This window comes from Artemia sp. Qi Xiang Cuo, chromosome 21, assembly GCF_049724085.1.
Source record: "Artemia sp. Qi Xiang Cuo chromosome 21, ASM4972408v1, whole genome shotgun sequence".
Classification (NCBI taxonomy): domain Eukaryota; kingdom Metazoa; phylum Arthropoda; class Branchiopoda; order Anostraca; family Artemiidae; genus Artemia; species Artemia sp. Qi Xiang Cuo.
In genome coordinates, this window is record NC_142814.1 from 40546421 (window position 1) to 40563014 (window position 16594).

The 16594-nt window shown below is 37.6% G+C and overlaps 1 protein-coding gene across 2 annotated transcripts in view; it reads right to left on the bottom strand.

Moving 5' to 3' along the window:
* LOC148939549 (potassium voltage-gated channel protein Shaw-like) overlaps positions 1-16594 on the bottom strand; it is a 350445-nt gene that overhangs the window by 11817 nt on the left and 322034 nt on the right. For both annotated transcript variants that reach the window (XM_089107173.1, XM_089107174.1), the window contains exon 10: positions 4635-4742. In XM_089107173.1, the coding sequence (XP_088963299.1) occupies positions 4635-4742 (108 nt within the window). The remainder of the gene's footprint in view (positions 1-4634; positions 4743-16594) is intronic.

The following is a 16594-nucleotide window of genomic DNA, read 5'->3' on the forward strand; positions in this document are numbered from 1 at the left end:
TTTGGTTTTCCTCTTTAAGAACCATGATTTTAGCTTGCAAGTTATATTTTTGACAAAATATTTGTGTTTTAATAGTAGCTCTACTATAGAACTTTAAATGGACGGGTAAGGGGAATGTTATTCAAATAAGTAGATTGAAAATGTGCATAACTTTTGGGTTTCTATAGTACCGAAGCCATTCCAAACATCATCGTGTTACAACCTTGAGTAATATTGATCATATTGATCAATATTGACCTTGAGATAAATATTGATCGATGATTTCATTATAAGAATCTTATGGTATTATACTTAGTTTTGAACGCCTTGTTTGTTTAAATAAATATATTTAGAGCTCATTTATACAAAAAAACTTCCAGTTTACTGACACAAAAAAACGAAATAAATGGATGACACGTAAAGAATCAATGCAACCAGATTTGTTTCTAGTTGAGGCTCCCTTGATTCTAAAATGTTTTCAAAATAATGTCCTCGGAGCCTAAGATTTTAATCAGATCAATGAAAAAAAGAACACTCAACACTAAGAATCAATTCAACAACTTGTTTTTTCAACCTTTTTTTCCTTTGATGAGCTACCCTCTGTTCCCAAAAAAATTAGAATCTGTTTGATTGTCCTATCCGATCTACCCCGGGTTTTAGGTCCCTTAAGCGGTTGGTTTATTCTTTGGGTGCAATTTCTTTAAATTAAGTTCAAAATCCTATTCAGTATTCCCTGATAGTTTTAACTCAATTCACTTATTTGTTGCCGAGCCATTGCAGATTCTTTCTTTTGTGAACCATGATGCACTTCGTGTTTTTTTATTTATTTTAATATTCCCTCGGTAGTCCCTAAAACTTTCAACTTAATACCCCTAGCCGTTCCTGAGATACTGCAAATGTGCCTTTTTATCGACCTTGATGCACATAGTGTCTTTTGATTTTGTTCATCACCCTCTCCCCCATTCTCTGAGAGTTTCAACTTAACACCCTCAGAAGTTCCTAATATTTTGCAGATATGCCCTTTTGACAGCCCGGACGCAAGTAGTCTCTTATTCTTTAGCTCAAGATCCCCCTCAACGTTCCCTGAATGTTTCAACTCAGTATCCCAAGCAGTTCCTGGAATATTACAAATATACCCATTTGTAAACCTGGCAGCAAGCAGTGTGTTTCAATTTATCTCAACATGCACTGAAGTATCCAAATTAATGCCTTTTACTGTTCCTGAAATATTGTAGATAAGGCACTTTGATGACTCTGTTGAAAATACCCCTGAAGATGCCCTGAAAGTTTCAACTAAATGCCCATTGCTGTTCCAGATCTTTTGTAGATACGCACTTTAGACCAATTGAATGCATATAGCGTCATTTGATTTAGCTCAATACTCCCCCCAGCTTTCAATGAGAGTTTCAACTTAATGCCCTTAGTCATTCTTGGGGTATTACAGATAAGCCCTTTTAAAAACTTGTATGTACATAGTATCTTTTGATTTTGTTCAATATTTGCTAAATATTCCATGAAAAGTCAATTATTTGCCGTTTCTGAGATACTACAGATATGTCTTTTTGACAACTAGGATGCACACAGTGTCTTTGGGGGCGGGTGTAGCTCTCCCTTCTTGGATCCCTCTTCCTCCAATTTAAAATTATAAAATTATGAATTATAAAAGAAATTATAAAATTATAAATTATAAAATTATAAAAAAAACTATCAGGTTTTCAAAACAAGTCTGTTCCATTTACTACTATATTGATTTTGGGTCAAAGAAAAGTGGCAAAATTTAGTTAGCATTGTCAATTCCCCGTATTTTTTCTTTGCTTTGTTTTCGGTTTTCGTTGCACATTTTTTTTTTCAAGTAATGTTCTTTTGTTTGTATTAAACAAAAAAGACAAGTTTTTCAAAAAAAGCAATAATAATGAAGCAATGTCAAAACATCCCAACTCTCATTGAGCCTTTAGATAGATACAGATTTGGTTCTAAGGGAGAGACAAGCGGAGGGTAGAAGTTAAAAATATTTCGGCTAGTTATGGAGGGAGGGAGATGCTCATTAAGTAAAATAAGAGAAAAGCTTAGGCCCTCCTATTTTTCAGTTTTGCGAATTGGGTTCCTTTGCCTGCTAATTCGCAGGCAAAATGAGATTTTAATTATCAGTTATTAATCTTATTTTAGAACAAACTTATCTTGTTTTTTTTTTAAACAAAAATATCTTATTTGCGTTCAATTTTCCGCTGAAGACTCAAAAGTCATTCTAAGCCTTTTTTCTACGGTTAAAGCTAACTTAAGTAAACTAGGCCAGAACTCTTTATTTCACGCTTCAAATTAAAGAAGGAAAAACTCAGCAAAAGCTTTTGAGAATTGGATGAAATTCTAATTGCTATCTTTATAAAAACCTTATATGCCTCGGGGCATAGCTTAAAACCCTTGGCCATGGGCTTTGGAGGATGTGCCCCCCCTAAAGACATTGTTATATGACTTTTGGACTATTGGTTACAAAATGGCTATTTAACAATTTAAACTGAATGCGTTTCGGGAAAATAAGATGTCAGGGAAAGGGGGGCGGGGCTAGCTGCTCTCTACAATGTTTAACTCTTAAAAGGGGATTAGGACTATATATTTCCAATCCGGTGAACCTCTTCTAAAGTTCAAACAACCACCTCTTTCATAACAACCTTATATACCCCTGGGGCACAACTTATAACTCTTACCCCTAGATTCGGAGGGATTCTGTCAATCCCAAAGGTCTTATTATATGATCTTTGGAATATTTTTGAAAAAATGGCTATCTAAAAATTTTGCCGGATGCATTTGGGGAAAATACGACGTGGGGACTGGCTGCTCTTTGATCACTTTGACTCATAAAAAGAGCAATAAAATATCTGATTTCTAATCAAATGAGCCTATTCCATAATTTTTACAGCCACCCTTTCCATAAAATCCTTGCCCTCGGGGCATAGCTTACAACCCTTTGCGCTGATGGTTGTGGGTAGGGGGGGGGGTCTTCCTCAAAGACGTCATTTCCAGACCTTTCAACTACGCTGAAAAAATGGCTATTTCAAAGTTTTGAATAGAAGTCTTTTGGGAATTGATGGGTGCGGGGGGGGGGAGGGCTTATCGCCCTCCAATACTTTATGACTAATATAAAGGGCACTAACTCTTTCAGTTTCCAATCGAATGAACCTTTTTCGAAGTTTCTGCGACAACAAATGGCCATCTTAAAATTTCTATCAGATGCATTTCGGGAAAATACGAGACGCGGGAGTTGTGACATCCACCCTCCGATCACTCTGAATCTTAAAAAGGACCCTAGCACTTCTGATTATGAATCCAGTGAAACCCCTCCAAAGTCTATACGATCATCCTTTCCATATAAACCTTATATGCGCACAGGGTATAACTTACAACCCTTGCCTAAAGGATGTGGTGGAGGGGGAGGCTGTCATCCTCAAAGTAATAATTTCCGGACCTTTTAATTACGTGGAATAAAATGGCTGTCTCAAAATTTTGATGGGATGGGTTTGGGTAAATGGTGGGAGTGGGGGAGGGGTTAGTTGCCCTCCAATCACGACTATTAAAAAGGGCACTAGCCCTTTCAATTTACAATCAAATGAGCTCTTTCCGAAGTTTCAAAGACAACAAATGGCCATCTCAAAATGTTTACCAGATACATTTTGGGAAAACACGAGGTGTGAGGGAGGGGGAGATATCCACCCTCCGATCACTCTGAATCACAAAAAGAGCACTAGAACTTCTGACTACCAATCCAATGGGCCCCCTCCGAAGTTTATACGATCACCCTTTCTATATATACCTTATATTTCCCCAGGGTATAACTTACAACCATAATCCTGTGGGCTGTGAAGGGGTTGTCATCCTCAAAAAAGTAATTTTTGGACCTTTCAGTACGTTGAACAAAATGGCTATCACAAAATTTTGATTGAATGTGTTTGGGGCAAAGGGTACTAGAACTTCTGGTTACCAATCCAGGGTGCCCCCTCCGAAGTTTATACGATCACTCTTTCTATATATACCTTATATACCCCCAGGGCATAACTTACAACCCTTGCCCTGAGGGCTGCGGTGGGGTTGTCATCCTCAAAGACATAATTTCCGGACCTTTTAACTACGTTGAACAAAATGGCTATCTCAAAATTTTGATTAGATGTGTTTTGGGAAATGATAGGCGTGGGAAGGGGGTCACTTGCCCTCCAATCACTTTCGAACTATTAAAAACTTTCATTTGATTGGAAACTTTCAATTTCCAATCAAATGAACCCTTTTCGAATTTTCTACGACAATTCCTTCAATACGAAGTGCCCTGGTCTAAAAACAAGAAAAATAATAATAATACATTGTGCCCACATCGCTCTTTACTTAGGTTGCGCTATTGCGCTGCCAACGATGTTGCTCACTCTGCTGAACAGGGAAGGATGGGCTAGTTGTATCCAACGACTGAAGTTATCATATTTTAGAGAAAAGGGGGAATTATGCCCATATCCATGGAAAACAAGAAAATATTAATAAAATAAATAAAAACAGGATAACGGGAAATAATTCAATTTAAATATGGGTATCCTGTAATTATTAAATTTTCCCTCCCTCCTGGGAAGTTTCCTGGCGGTACTCATAAAAAAAAGAATTATTGGTTATATTTTACTTACTCTTAGTTTGGTAATAGACGTCATTAATAGTTGGCGCTCTGGCTTGAAGTGGCTGTTGAACAATGGTTGGTAGTGGCTCTCTAAAGACAGGAACTACCGAATTCACTGCTGGAAGAGGATAACAGAAAATTTAACAAGATACATCCAAAATTTAAGTAGATAAGAGCCTTGTGCATTCAACTTATTCACCCATACATCCTTTTTCGGTGCAGCGTTTGGACGGGCACATCCTATACGACAATCATACTAATAAAGTGTGTCAAAAACAATGCCACAAGAGAATTATTCAAAAATGAGTTTTGAACATCTAAAGATGCGCCCTCTTTTCTGCTGCCTAAAATTTGTACGACTCTTTTCGTACACCAGTATAGTTATGTTAACTCCTGCTTTTTTTAGGAGGGGGCTTTGAATCAACATGGACAGGGAGGTAGTTACCTCCACAAACCTCCCTCTGAAGAGGTATGTTAAAAAAACCATGGTTAAAGAAATCGTTGAAATACAAAAGAACCTTGGTAGGAAAAGCATAAAAACTGAAAAAAAAACAAATGGCAATATGCTTGTCAATATATTCTAAAGAACATCAATCAATAGAATCAATATATTTTGAAGTAATATATTCAAAAGAACATCGGTTGTATATTTATACGCAGCTCTTTGTTAGTTTGGAAGAGAACGTCTAGAGGGCTGGATATTAAAAACTGAAAAGGAGGGCGGAGAGGCTTACAAACAAATATTTTTTCGACGTAACACCTTTAATTAGGTGTTGTTTTCTTAAACAACACTGCCGTTCTATGACGGACAAATTAACTTTCAAATGAGGATAAGTCCATTTATTTAGACAGTGAAAAAAACAGGTACAAAAGTCCAAACATTTCGATCACATATGCAGCGACCATCTAATTGAAACTAGCATATTCATACATTTTGTTACATTGTCTCAACATTTGGTTTGCAATTAGAAGACACGGAAGGCTTTGCCACCTTCATTGGCAATTTGTTTTACATTTGGGCAACATTAAAGAAGGAAATTTACATCAAGACTTTGAATGAACTTTGTCAGTGAACTATCTCTGAAAATAATCTAGTGAATAATTCGGAAGCTCATTATTTTGTGAATGACCCGAAAAAAAAATATTTATTTTGTTGTGTATATAGGCTATATGCTAGTTTCAATTTTATTATTTTAGTATTTCTACTGAAGACGGTCACTGTATATGAAAACGCAGTTCTTTGAATGTTTTGAAGCCTGTGCAAAAAGTGTCACACCAATTGCAAGTCAAGTTTGACTTCCAAGTTTCAGAAAGTTATAGCCTACGCACGTGGCAAAACACAGGCGAAGGAGTAACACAACCAAATAGAAACGGGATTGACTGAGATACTAACGTCAGTCACCTTTTATGAATAATTGTTTACACAAAAAGCTTGCTATATCGTATTTATACAAGAAAAAGCAAGTGATTTTGTGTTTCTCTTCCGTCTTATGATTTAATTCATTCATGTCATAATTTTTTTACGAGTCCTTTTTCGACCGGTATGAATGCTCATCATTTTTGAGTAACCCAAAAGCAAGGGCTGAGACGCGTTGTCCAACTTAAACAGCGTTATAATTAGAGTATGGACATGTAAGTAAATTTCTTTATAGCTTTTACTTCCCCTTTGGACACAAAATAAATTTCAGCTCAATAAAACGTTGGGATGTGACGGCAGCCTTTCTGTGGTGTCACTGAGACTAGTAGGCAAAAAAAGGGCTTACTACTGCTGTTTTGAGAATTTTCCTACTGTTTGAGGAATACAATGCCAAGATTAAATTGACTGAAGCCAGTAAAGGCAGTCCAAAATAAACCCCGAAGGAATCAATTACCCTTGACATTTGAAGCGCCGACCTTGCCGCAGGAAAAAAAATCCCTGGAAGAGAGATCTGAGGTGAGAGAGAGAAGTTATGTGGCTAGTAGTTGTTTTGAAGCTCAAGAACGACCTGCTATTGACGGTTGGAGAAAGATGAGTGACTCTTTCCCTTTCTTTTGAAGGACGAGTGTTGCGTGTCCAAGCCAGTCTGAAGCTGGCCGTTCGCTTCTCCAGATGGGGAAAAAAACAGTGAACACCTTGGCACTCCTAAAAAGGCTCCTCTCCCGAGAGATATAAAATAAATAAGCAAGCCCCTTATCAAAATACCAAGTGCGATGTTAAGCTAAGCTCATTGGCTTAGCTTAGGTGTATAAAAGCTTCTGCTACATATTCTACTTTCACTGCTACCAGATGGGACACATTTAAGGCGTTTGAGCAGTTTTTTCTTCTTTTTTGTGGTTACGCAAATTTCCTGAATCAAAACCTTTTTCTATTGAAAGGTAATAGATTTTTTATCGATATTTTCTTGAAAGGCAATTATGCATGTCAAATGTATTTCACACACAATTTTATAGAAAGAGAGTTTGCCGGGGGTTGATTTTCCCCTTAGTGCCACCAACCCTAAGATTTAGTCAACTCACTTGTTATTAACTGTCATGATTGTTTTTTTCATTATAGTTGAACTGAAATGGAAAACTTGATACCATTCGCAAAAAAATCTGTTTACTTTCTTTGATAGCTTGGATACACTTACGGTATTTCGATTTGGTTAAATTGTAAGAGCAGAAGTAGCCCCAAGTCTGAACATAATACCCTCAGTCGTTCTTGGGATACTGCTGAGATGCCTTTTTGGGAATTAGCATTAACACAGTGCATTTTGATTTAATCTTAAAGAAACATTTACTTTTTAAACATAATGGGCACATGGGAGGATGGCGTGGGAGGGGGATTAGTTGCCCTCCAATCACTTTCGACTATGAAAAAGGGCATCACCCCTTTCTATTTTCAATCGAATGATCCCTTTTCGAAGTTCCAACGACAACTCCCTCGATACGAAGGGCCCTAGTCTAAACAACAACAACAACAAAAATAATACATTATACCCACATCGATCTTTACTATCAAAATGTCAAGCCTTCCAATCACTTTCGACTATTAAAAAGGGCCCTAGGCCTTTCGATTGCCAATCGAATAAGCCCTTTTTGAAATGACAACGCTTTCTATAAACACCTTATATGCCCCCAGGGCATAAATTACAACCCTTACCCTAAGGACTGAGAGGGTGGTTGTCATCCTCTAAGACCTAATTTCCAGAACTTTAAACTACGTTAAACAAAATGGTTATCTCAAAATTTTGATTGGATGTGTTTGGGGAAATGGTGGGCGTGAGATGGGCTGTAGTCGCTCTCCAATCACTTCCAACTATTAAAAATGGCACTAGCCCTTTCAATTTCCAGTCAAATGAGCCCTTTTGAAGTTTCTAAGACAAAACTTTCAATAAAATCTTATATGCCCCCAGGGCATAACTTACAACCCTTGCCCTGAGGGTTGCAGGGAGTGTCATTCTCAAAGACCTAATTTCCAGAACTTTCTACTACGTTGAACAAAATGGCTATTTGAAAATTTTGATTGGATGTGTTTGGAGGAATGGTGAGCGTGAGAGGGGGGTTTTTACCCTTCACTCACCTTTCGACTATTAAAAATGGAACTAGTCCTTAGAATTTCCAATTAAATGAGCCTTTTTTAAAGTTTCTACGACAACACATTCTATAAAAATCTTATTTGCCCCCAGGGCATAACTTACAATCCTTGCCCTGAAGGCTTTGGGGGATTGTCCTCCTCAAAAACATAATTTCCATCTGGAAAATAACTAAGCTGAACAAAATGGCTATCTCAAAATTTTGATTGGATGTATTTGGGGGAATGATGGGCGTGGGGATGGGGCTTGTTGGCTAGTTGCCCTCCAATCACTTTCGACTATTAAAAAGGGGGGGGGGTTAGTGGCCCTTCAATTACTTTTAAAAATTGAATAAGGTACTAACCATTTCAGTTTCTAAATAGATGGGCCATTTTTAAATTTTTATTGCAATATCTTCTCTAAGTACCTTAAATGCCCCCAAGGTAAAACTTACAACCCTTGCCCTGAGGGCCCTGGGGGAGTCTCCTCCTCAAAAACATAATTTCTATCTGGAAATCAACTACGTTGAACAAAACAGCTATCTCAAAATTTGGATTGGATGTATTTAGGGGAATGATGGGCGTGGGGGGGCTTGTTGCCCTCCAATCACTGTCGACTATGAAAAAGAGCACTAGCCCTTTAAATTTCCGATCGAATGAGCCTTTTTTGAAGTCTCTACGACAATGCCTTCTATAAATACCTTATATGCCCCCACGGCATAACTTACAACCCTTGCTCTGAAGGCTGTGGGGGAGTATCCTCCTCAAAAACATAATTTCTATCTGGAAATTAACTACGCTGAAGAAAATGGTTACTTCGAAATTTTGATTGGATGCGTTTCCGGAAACGGTGGGCGTGGAAGGGGTATTAGTTGCCTTCCAATCACTTTCGAGTATTAAAAAGGGCACAAGCCACTCCAATTTCCAATTGAATGAGCCCTTTTCGAACATTCTGCGACAACTTCCTCGATACGAAGTGCCCTGCTCTAAAAGAAAAAAAATATAAACAATACATTGTGCCAACATCGTTTTTATATGCCCTCAGGGAGTAATTTAAAACGCTTGCCCTGAGGATTGTGGGGGAGTTTCCTCCTCAAAAACATATTTTCTATCTGGAAATCAACTACGCTGAACAAAATGTCTATTTGAAAATTTTGATTGGATGTATTTGGGGGAATGATGGGCGTAAGGGGGGGCTAGTTTCCGTCCAGTAACTTTCGACTATTAAAAAGGGCACTAGCCTTTTGAATTTCCAATGGAATGAGCCCTTTTTGAAGTTTCTACGACAAAACCTTCTATAAAAACCTTATATGCCCCCAGGGCATAACTTAAAACTCTTGCCCTGAAAATTGTGGGGGAGTGTCCTCCTAAAAAACATATTTTCTATGTGAAAATCAACTACGCTGAACAAAATAGCTATCTCAAAATTTGGATTGGATGTATTTGGGGGAATGATGGGCGTGGGGGGGGGACTTGTTGCCCTCCAATCACTGTCGACTATGAAAAAGAGCACTAGCCCTTTAAATTTCCGATCGAATGAGCCTTTTTGAAGTCTCTACGACAATGCCTTCTATAAATACCTTATATGCCCCCACGGCATAACTTACAACCCTTGCTCTGAAGGCTGTAGGGGAGTATCCTCCTCAAAAACCTAATTTCTATCTGGAAATTAACTACGCTGAAGAAAATGCTTATCTCTAAATTTTGATTGAATGTGTTTGGGGAAACGGTGGGCGTGGAAGGGGTATTAGTTGCCTTCCAATCACTTTCGACTATTAAAAAGGGCACAAGCCACTCCAATTTCCAATTGAATGAGCCCTTTTCGAAGTTTCTGCGACAACTTCCTCGATACGAAGTACCCTGCTCTAAAGGAAAAAAAATATAAACAATACATTGTGCCAACATCGTTTTTATATGCCCTCAGGGCGTAATTTAAAACGCTTGCCCTGAGGATTGTGGGGGAGTGTCCTCCTCAAAAACATATTTTCTATCTCAAACAACAAAAGTACGAAGAACAAAAGGGAACTCTTTTGTAAGACAGTGGAGATATCTCCACTGTCTTACAAAAAGATTTCCCTTTTGTTATTCGTACTTTTGTTGTTTGTTATGGAAAGGCAGTGTGGTCTTCGTCGCCATTTTTATTTTCTATCTGGAAATCAACTACACTGAACAAAATGTCTATTTGAAAATTTTGATTGGATGTATTTGGGGGAATGATGGGCGTAAGGGGGGGGGCTAGTTGCCCTCCAATCACTTTCGACTATTAAAAAGGGCACTAGCCCTTTGAATTTCCAATCGAATGAGCCTTTTTTGAAGTTTCTACGACAACACCTTCTACAAAAACCTTATATGCCCCCAGGGCATAACTTACAACCCTTGCCTTGAAGGCTCTGGGGGAGTGTCCTCCTCAAAAACATAGTTTCTATCTGGAAATCAACTACGCTGAACAAAATAGCTATCTAAAAATTTGGATTGGATGTATTTGGGGGATTGATGGGCGTGGGGATGGGGCTTGTTGCCCTCCAATCACTGCCGACTATTAAAAAAGAGCACTAGCCATTTAAATTTCCGATCGAATGAGCCTTTATTGAAGTTTTTACGACAATGACTTCTATAAATACCTCATATGCCCCCAGGGCTTAACTTACAACCCTTGCCCTGAAGGCTGTGGGGGAGTGTCCTCCTCAAAAACATAATTTCTATCTGGAAATTAACTACGCTGAACAAAATGGATATCTCAAATTTTTGATTGGATGTGTTTTGGTAAACGGGGGGCGTGGACGGGGTGTTAGTTGCATTCAAATCACTTTCGACTATTAAAAAGGGCAAAAGCCACTCCAATTTCCAATTGAATGAGCCCTTTTCGAAGATTCTGCGACAACTTCCTCGATACGAAGTGCCCTGCTCTAAAGGAAAAAAATATAAAACAATACATTGCGCCAAAGTCGTTCTTATATGCCCTCAGGGCGTATTTTAAAACCCTTGCCCTGAAGGTTGTGGGGGAGTTTCTTCCTCAAAAACATATTTTCTATCTGGAAATCAACTACGCTGAACAAAATGACTATCTCAAAATGTTGATTGGATGTGTTTGTGGGAATGATGGGCTTGGGAGGGGGGGGGGGTCTAGTTGCCCTTCAATCACTTTCGAGTATTAAAAAGGGCACTAGCCCATTGAATTTCCAATCGAATGAGCCTTTTTTTAATTTTCTACGATAACCCTTTCTATAAAAACCTTACATGCCCCCAGGGCATAACTTACAACCCTTGCCCTGAAGGCTGTGGGGGAGCGTCCTCCTCAAAAACATAATTTCTATTTGGAAATCAAGTACACTGAACAAAATGGCTATCCCAAAATTTTGATTGGATGTGTTTCGGGAAAAAGTGGGCGTGGAAAGGGTGTTAGTCGCCTTCCAATCACTTTCGACTATTAAAAAGGGCACAAGCCACTCCATTTTCCAATTTAATGAGCCCTTTTCGAAGTTTCTGCGACAACTTCTTCGGTACAAAGTGCCCTGGTCTAAAAGAAAAAATAATAAATAATAAATTATGCCAACATCGTTCTTATATGCCTGTCAGTGCATAACTTCAAACCCTTGCCCCGAGAGTTTTGGGGGAGTGTCCTCCCCAAAAACATATTTTCTATCTGGAAATCAACTACGCTGAACAAAATGGATGTGTTTGGATGCTCAAAATTTTGATTGAATGTGTTTGGAGGAATGATGGGCAAAGGGGGGGCTTGTTGCCCTCCGATCACTTTCGACTATTAAAAAGGGCACTAGCCCTTTGAATTTCCATTCGAAGGAGCTTTTTTGAAGTTTCTACGAAAACGCCTTCTATAAAAAGCTTATATGCCCCGAGGGCATAACTTAAAACCATTGCCCTGAGGGTTGTGGGGAGTTTCCTCATCAAAAACATATTTTCTGTCTGGAAATCAACTACGCTGACCAAAATGGCTATCTCAAAATTTTGATTGGATGTGTTTGGGGGAATGCTGGGCGTGGGGGGGGGGTGGACTTTCGATTGCCTCTCCGATTTATCGACCTCTTCCGACCTCGAATTCAATAATAATAAAACATTGGAGCCGTATGGCCTTTACTATAGGCAACGCTATAGCGTTGCCTCTGATTATTAATTTTTTTTTCCAGATAGTCATTTTTTTCAGCGTGGTTGATTTCCAGATAGAAATTATGTTTTTGAGGAGGATACTCCCCCACAGACTTCAGGGCAAGGGTTGTAAGTTTTGCCCTGTAGGCATACCAGGTTTTTATAGAAGCTGTTGTCGTAGAAACTTCAAAAAAGGCTCATTCGATTGGAAATTCAAAGGCCTAGTGCCCTTTTTAATAGTCGAAAAGGATTGGAACGCTTGAGATTTTTATAGTAAAGATCGATGTGGGTATAATGTATTATTTTTTGCTGTTGATGTTGTTGTTTAGACCAGGGCACTTCGTATCGAAGGAGTTGTCGTGGGAACTTCGAAAAGGGCTCATTGGATTGAAAATAGAAAGGGCTGATGCCATTTTTAATATTCGAAAGTGATTGGAGGGCAACTAATCCCTCTTCCACTCCAACCCTCCCAGGCCCAGACTCCCACGACCACTCTCCCACGCCCAACCTCCCACCCCCACCCTCCCCTTTGCCCAATATGTTTAAAAACTAAATGTTGCCTTAAGATTAAATCAAAATGCACTGTGATAATGCTAATTCCTAATAAGGTATCTCAGCAGAATCCCAAGAACGACTGAGGTTATTATGTTCAAACTTTCTGGGCTACTTTTGCTCTCAAAATTTAACCAACTCAAAATAGTTTAAGGGTATCCAAGCTATCAAAGAAAGTAAACAGATTTTTTTGCGAATGGTATCAAGTTATCCATTTCAGGTCAACTAGAGGAGGTATGAAACTAAATTCCACAGTACTGTTTGTGTCAAGATTTTTAAAAGGGTGTATGTTGTTAAAAATTGCTGAAAATTTTTCTCCAGCATACAAATAGCAGGCCAAACTATAAAGTCTTAAAAAACAAAAAGATTTAAAGTATTATTTTTTTTCCTTGAAAAAGACAATGTGAATATAAAACGAACAGAAATTAACTAAGAAAACTTTTTCCACAAAAAAAGTTTTTCAAAGAAAAGTAAGGAACTCCATTAAATGAAAATGAGCCAAAATAAAATAAAATAATCTACCAAGCTTGAAACTACCACAAATCAGCATTGATAAATAAATGAAACTCAAAACGAACAGAAATTGAAATAAATAACCGAGTCAAACCCAAAAGGAGCAGAAACTAAGTTGGGCTCAAAGCCCCTATGCCTTCCCAAGGCCAGAACAAAATTTGCACTATACTGATAAAATACAAAAGAATGTGCATTATCACTTTAATATAACTTAACTGATATTTAGTAATCAAAATGTTGATATTATTTGATTTATTAAAATTTGCACTTTTTTGGGTCTCATTTATTTGTCGATGCTGATTTGTGGTAGTTTAACGCTTGGTAAATTATTTGATTTTATTTTTTCTCATTTTTCATTTAATGGAGTTCTTTACTTTTCTTTGAAAAACTTATTTTGTTGAAAATGTTTTTTTAATTTATTAGGCTACTATTAAAGAATAAATGAAAGCCAAAACGAACACAAATTAAATAAACAATCATAACAAAAAAGATACAATAAGTAATAAGATAAATGAATAAATAGATCTTAAAGCGAGTAATGCTTAGATTGAATATGAAAATCAAGCTTAAAACAAAAAAATATATTGCTATTGAAGTATAAATGAAACTTAAAAAAACAGAAATTAAATGAACAATCAATACGAACAACCATACAATAGATATTAATGTTGACAATAAACATCCATGCATCCATACAATAAAACATCAAATGTGGGATATGCCTGTAGTTGTATAGATGGAAATGCCCCATTAGATTGGCCATGTGTCTGCTCGAAATAATAGGCCGCTTGTAAGGTAGGAGTACTGCAGCATTGTATGGTATGGGCACTGCCCTAATGTAGGGCATGGGTACTGTCTGCTTGTATGGTGGGCCCGCTTGAAATGACAGGGGCGCTGTCCACTTGAGATATAGGACCGTTTTTATGGTGGGAGTACTGCCCCGTGTATAGTAGGTGGACAGGCCCGCAGAAGAGCAGAACGGCATCCAGGGGGGACAGGCCCGCAGAAGTGCATACTACATTACTACTCAGAAGAAAGATCAGGGATGCGTGTTTATTTATTTTTTAGTTTTTTTTTTCAGGGTGATCGTATCAACCAAGCGGTCCTAGTATATCACGGGAGGGCTCATTTGAACGAAAATTAAAATTTCTAGTGCCCTTTTTAAGTGACCAAAAATGGGGGGCAACTAGGCCCCCTCCTATGCTCATTTTTTCCAAAGTCGTCCGATTAAAATTTTGAGGTAGTCATTTTGTTCAGCAGGGTTGAAAAATATAATAAACATGTTTTTGAGGATGACTTAATCCCCCAAAGTCCCCAGCGGAAGGACTGCAAGTTGTGAACTTTACCCACTGTTTAAATATAATATTGGTTATTGGGAAGTATACAGATGTTTTAGGGAGATTTTTTCTAGTAGGCCTAGTTGGGGGGAAGGATTGGGGGTACCTGGGAGGATCTTTCCGAGGAGGAAGTTTTCATGGATGAAAAAAGATCAGAAATTAAACAAGAAACAAGTTTTTTCAACTTAAAGTAAGGAGCAACATCGAAACTTAAAACGAAAAGAAATTATTACGTATATGAAGGGGTTCACCCCCTGGTCAGTACCTCACTCTTTACGCTGAAGGTTGCTTAGTACTTTCATAAGAACTATTTATTCTAATTAAACAGCCTTTGTGATTAAGGAAAAATTCTTAAAGAATAGGAACAAAATTTGAACTTTAGCGTAAAGAACGAGGTATTGACTAGGAGGCGAACCCCTTAATATACGTAATAAAAATATACGAATATTGAAGTTTGTTACGTAAGTTAATTCGTAAGTTACGTATATTTGTTACTAATAAAAACATTTATAGATAAAATTAAAAGTTCTAGTGCCCTTCTTAAGTAACCAAAAAATTGGAGGGCAACTAGGTCCCTTCCTCCGCCCCTTTTTTCTCAAAATCGTCCGATCAAAATTTTGAGAAAGCCATTTAGCCAAAAAAAGAGAAATTAATGTGCTAATTTTGTTTCAATTACTCATGTATGGTGAACCAAAATCAAAACCTGCATTAATAAAAAAAAAACGTTCAGAAATTAAATAAAAAAACAAGTTTTTTAACTAAAAGTAAGGAGTGACATTAAAACTTGAAACGAATAGAAACTATTCTATATATGAAATGGGCTGTCCCCTTCTCAACGCCTCACTCCTTACGCTAAAGTTTGACTCTTTCTCACAACTTTATTTTTTAACAATAAAAAACTTTAGCTTAAAGAGCGAGGCGTTGAGGAGGGGACAGCCCCTTTCATATACAGAATAATTTCTGTTCGTTTCAAGTTTTAATGTCGCTTCTTACTTTCAGTTAAAACAACTTCTTTTTTATTTAATTAACGCAAAGAACGTTAAAAACAATGATTAAAAAGAAATGTCGCTTAAAAATAAGACCACTTACTAAAACGAAAATCAAAGAGAAGGATGTGGGAAATGTGGTAAAAAAGAGAAAAATCAAAGAAATGGGCAAACAAACCAGTGTTATAGACAGGTCATAACCCACTCTTTTCAAGCCAACGGTCTCTGGGATTATATAACACATGTTTTTACTCTTTAGAATAAGCACCGATACACAATTTGTACCAATGCACAATATTTAGCACCAATATCTTTTTGAAAGAGAGTTTCTTTAAAAAACACTCTTCTTATTGAAATTCTTAAAACGATTGCCCAACAAAAAACAGGTCGTTCGAGAATTGGGTGAGAGGAGGCTGCAAGGAAGGATTTAAGGGAAATCGAAACTTCCCGGGAGAGTGTAAAGAGGAAGGTTTGAAAGAGGAAGGCATGGGATGGAGGACTGTGCTTAGCTGTTTTGGCATCAGGCAGCTTGGTGATGAAGTGAGTTGTTAGCAGTAGTATTAGTTAATGTTTGCGGCCGTATAGTAACGATATGGCCATATCGGATGAAAATGGCAGTTAGTTCCATGCTTGTCAAGCTCTTATTTATTTCTGTAAATACAAAAAGTAGTCAAAATGCCGATATTGGGGATATCGGGTCCATATGGATAAAACCAGCTAAAGATTAATATCTAACAAAAGGTTCTTGACATATCAAAGTTTTTGAAATTTTTGATATTATTCTTACAACGCATAGAAAACTGCACGGTTTTGGATACATATAAAACCACTACAGATAACTCAAAATAAAGCAGTGAGGGTACATCGAAATTTTCTACGGTCACCGTCAAAAAAATGAATCAGAACTAGAAACAATATTTTTCTTCTTAAATTTATCAATTTTAAA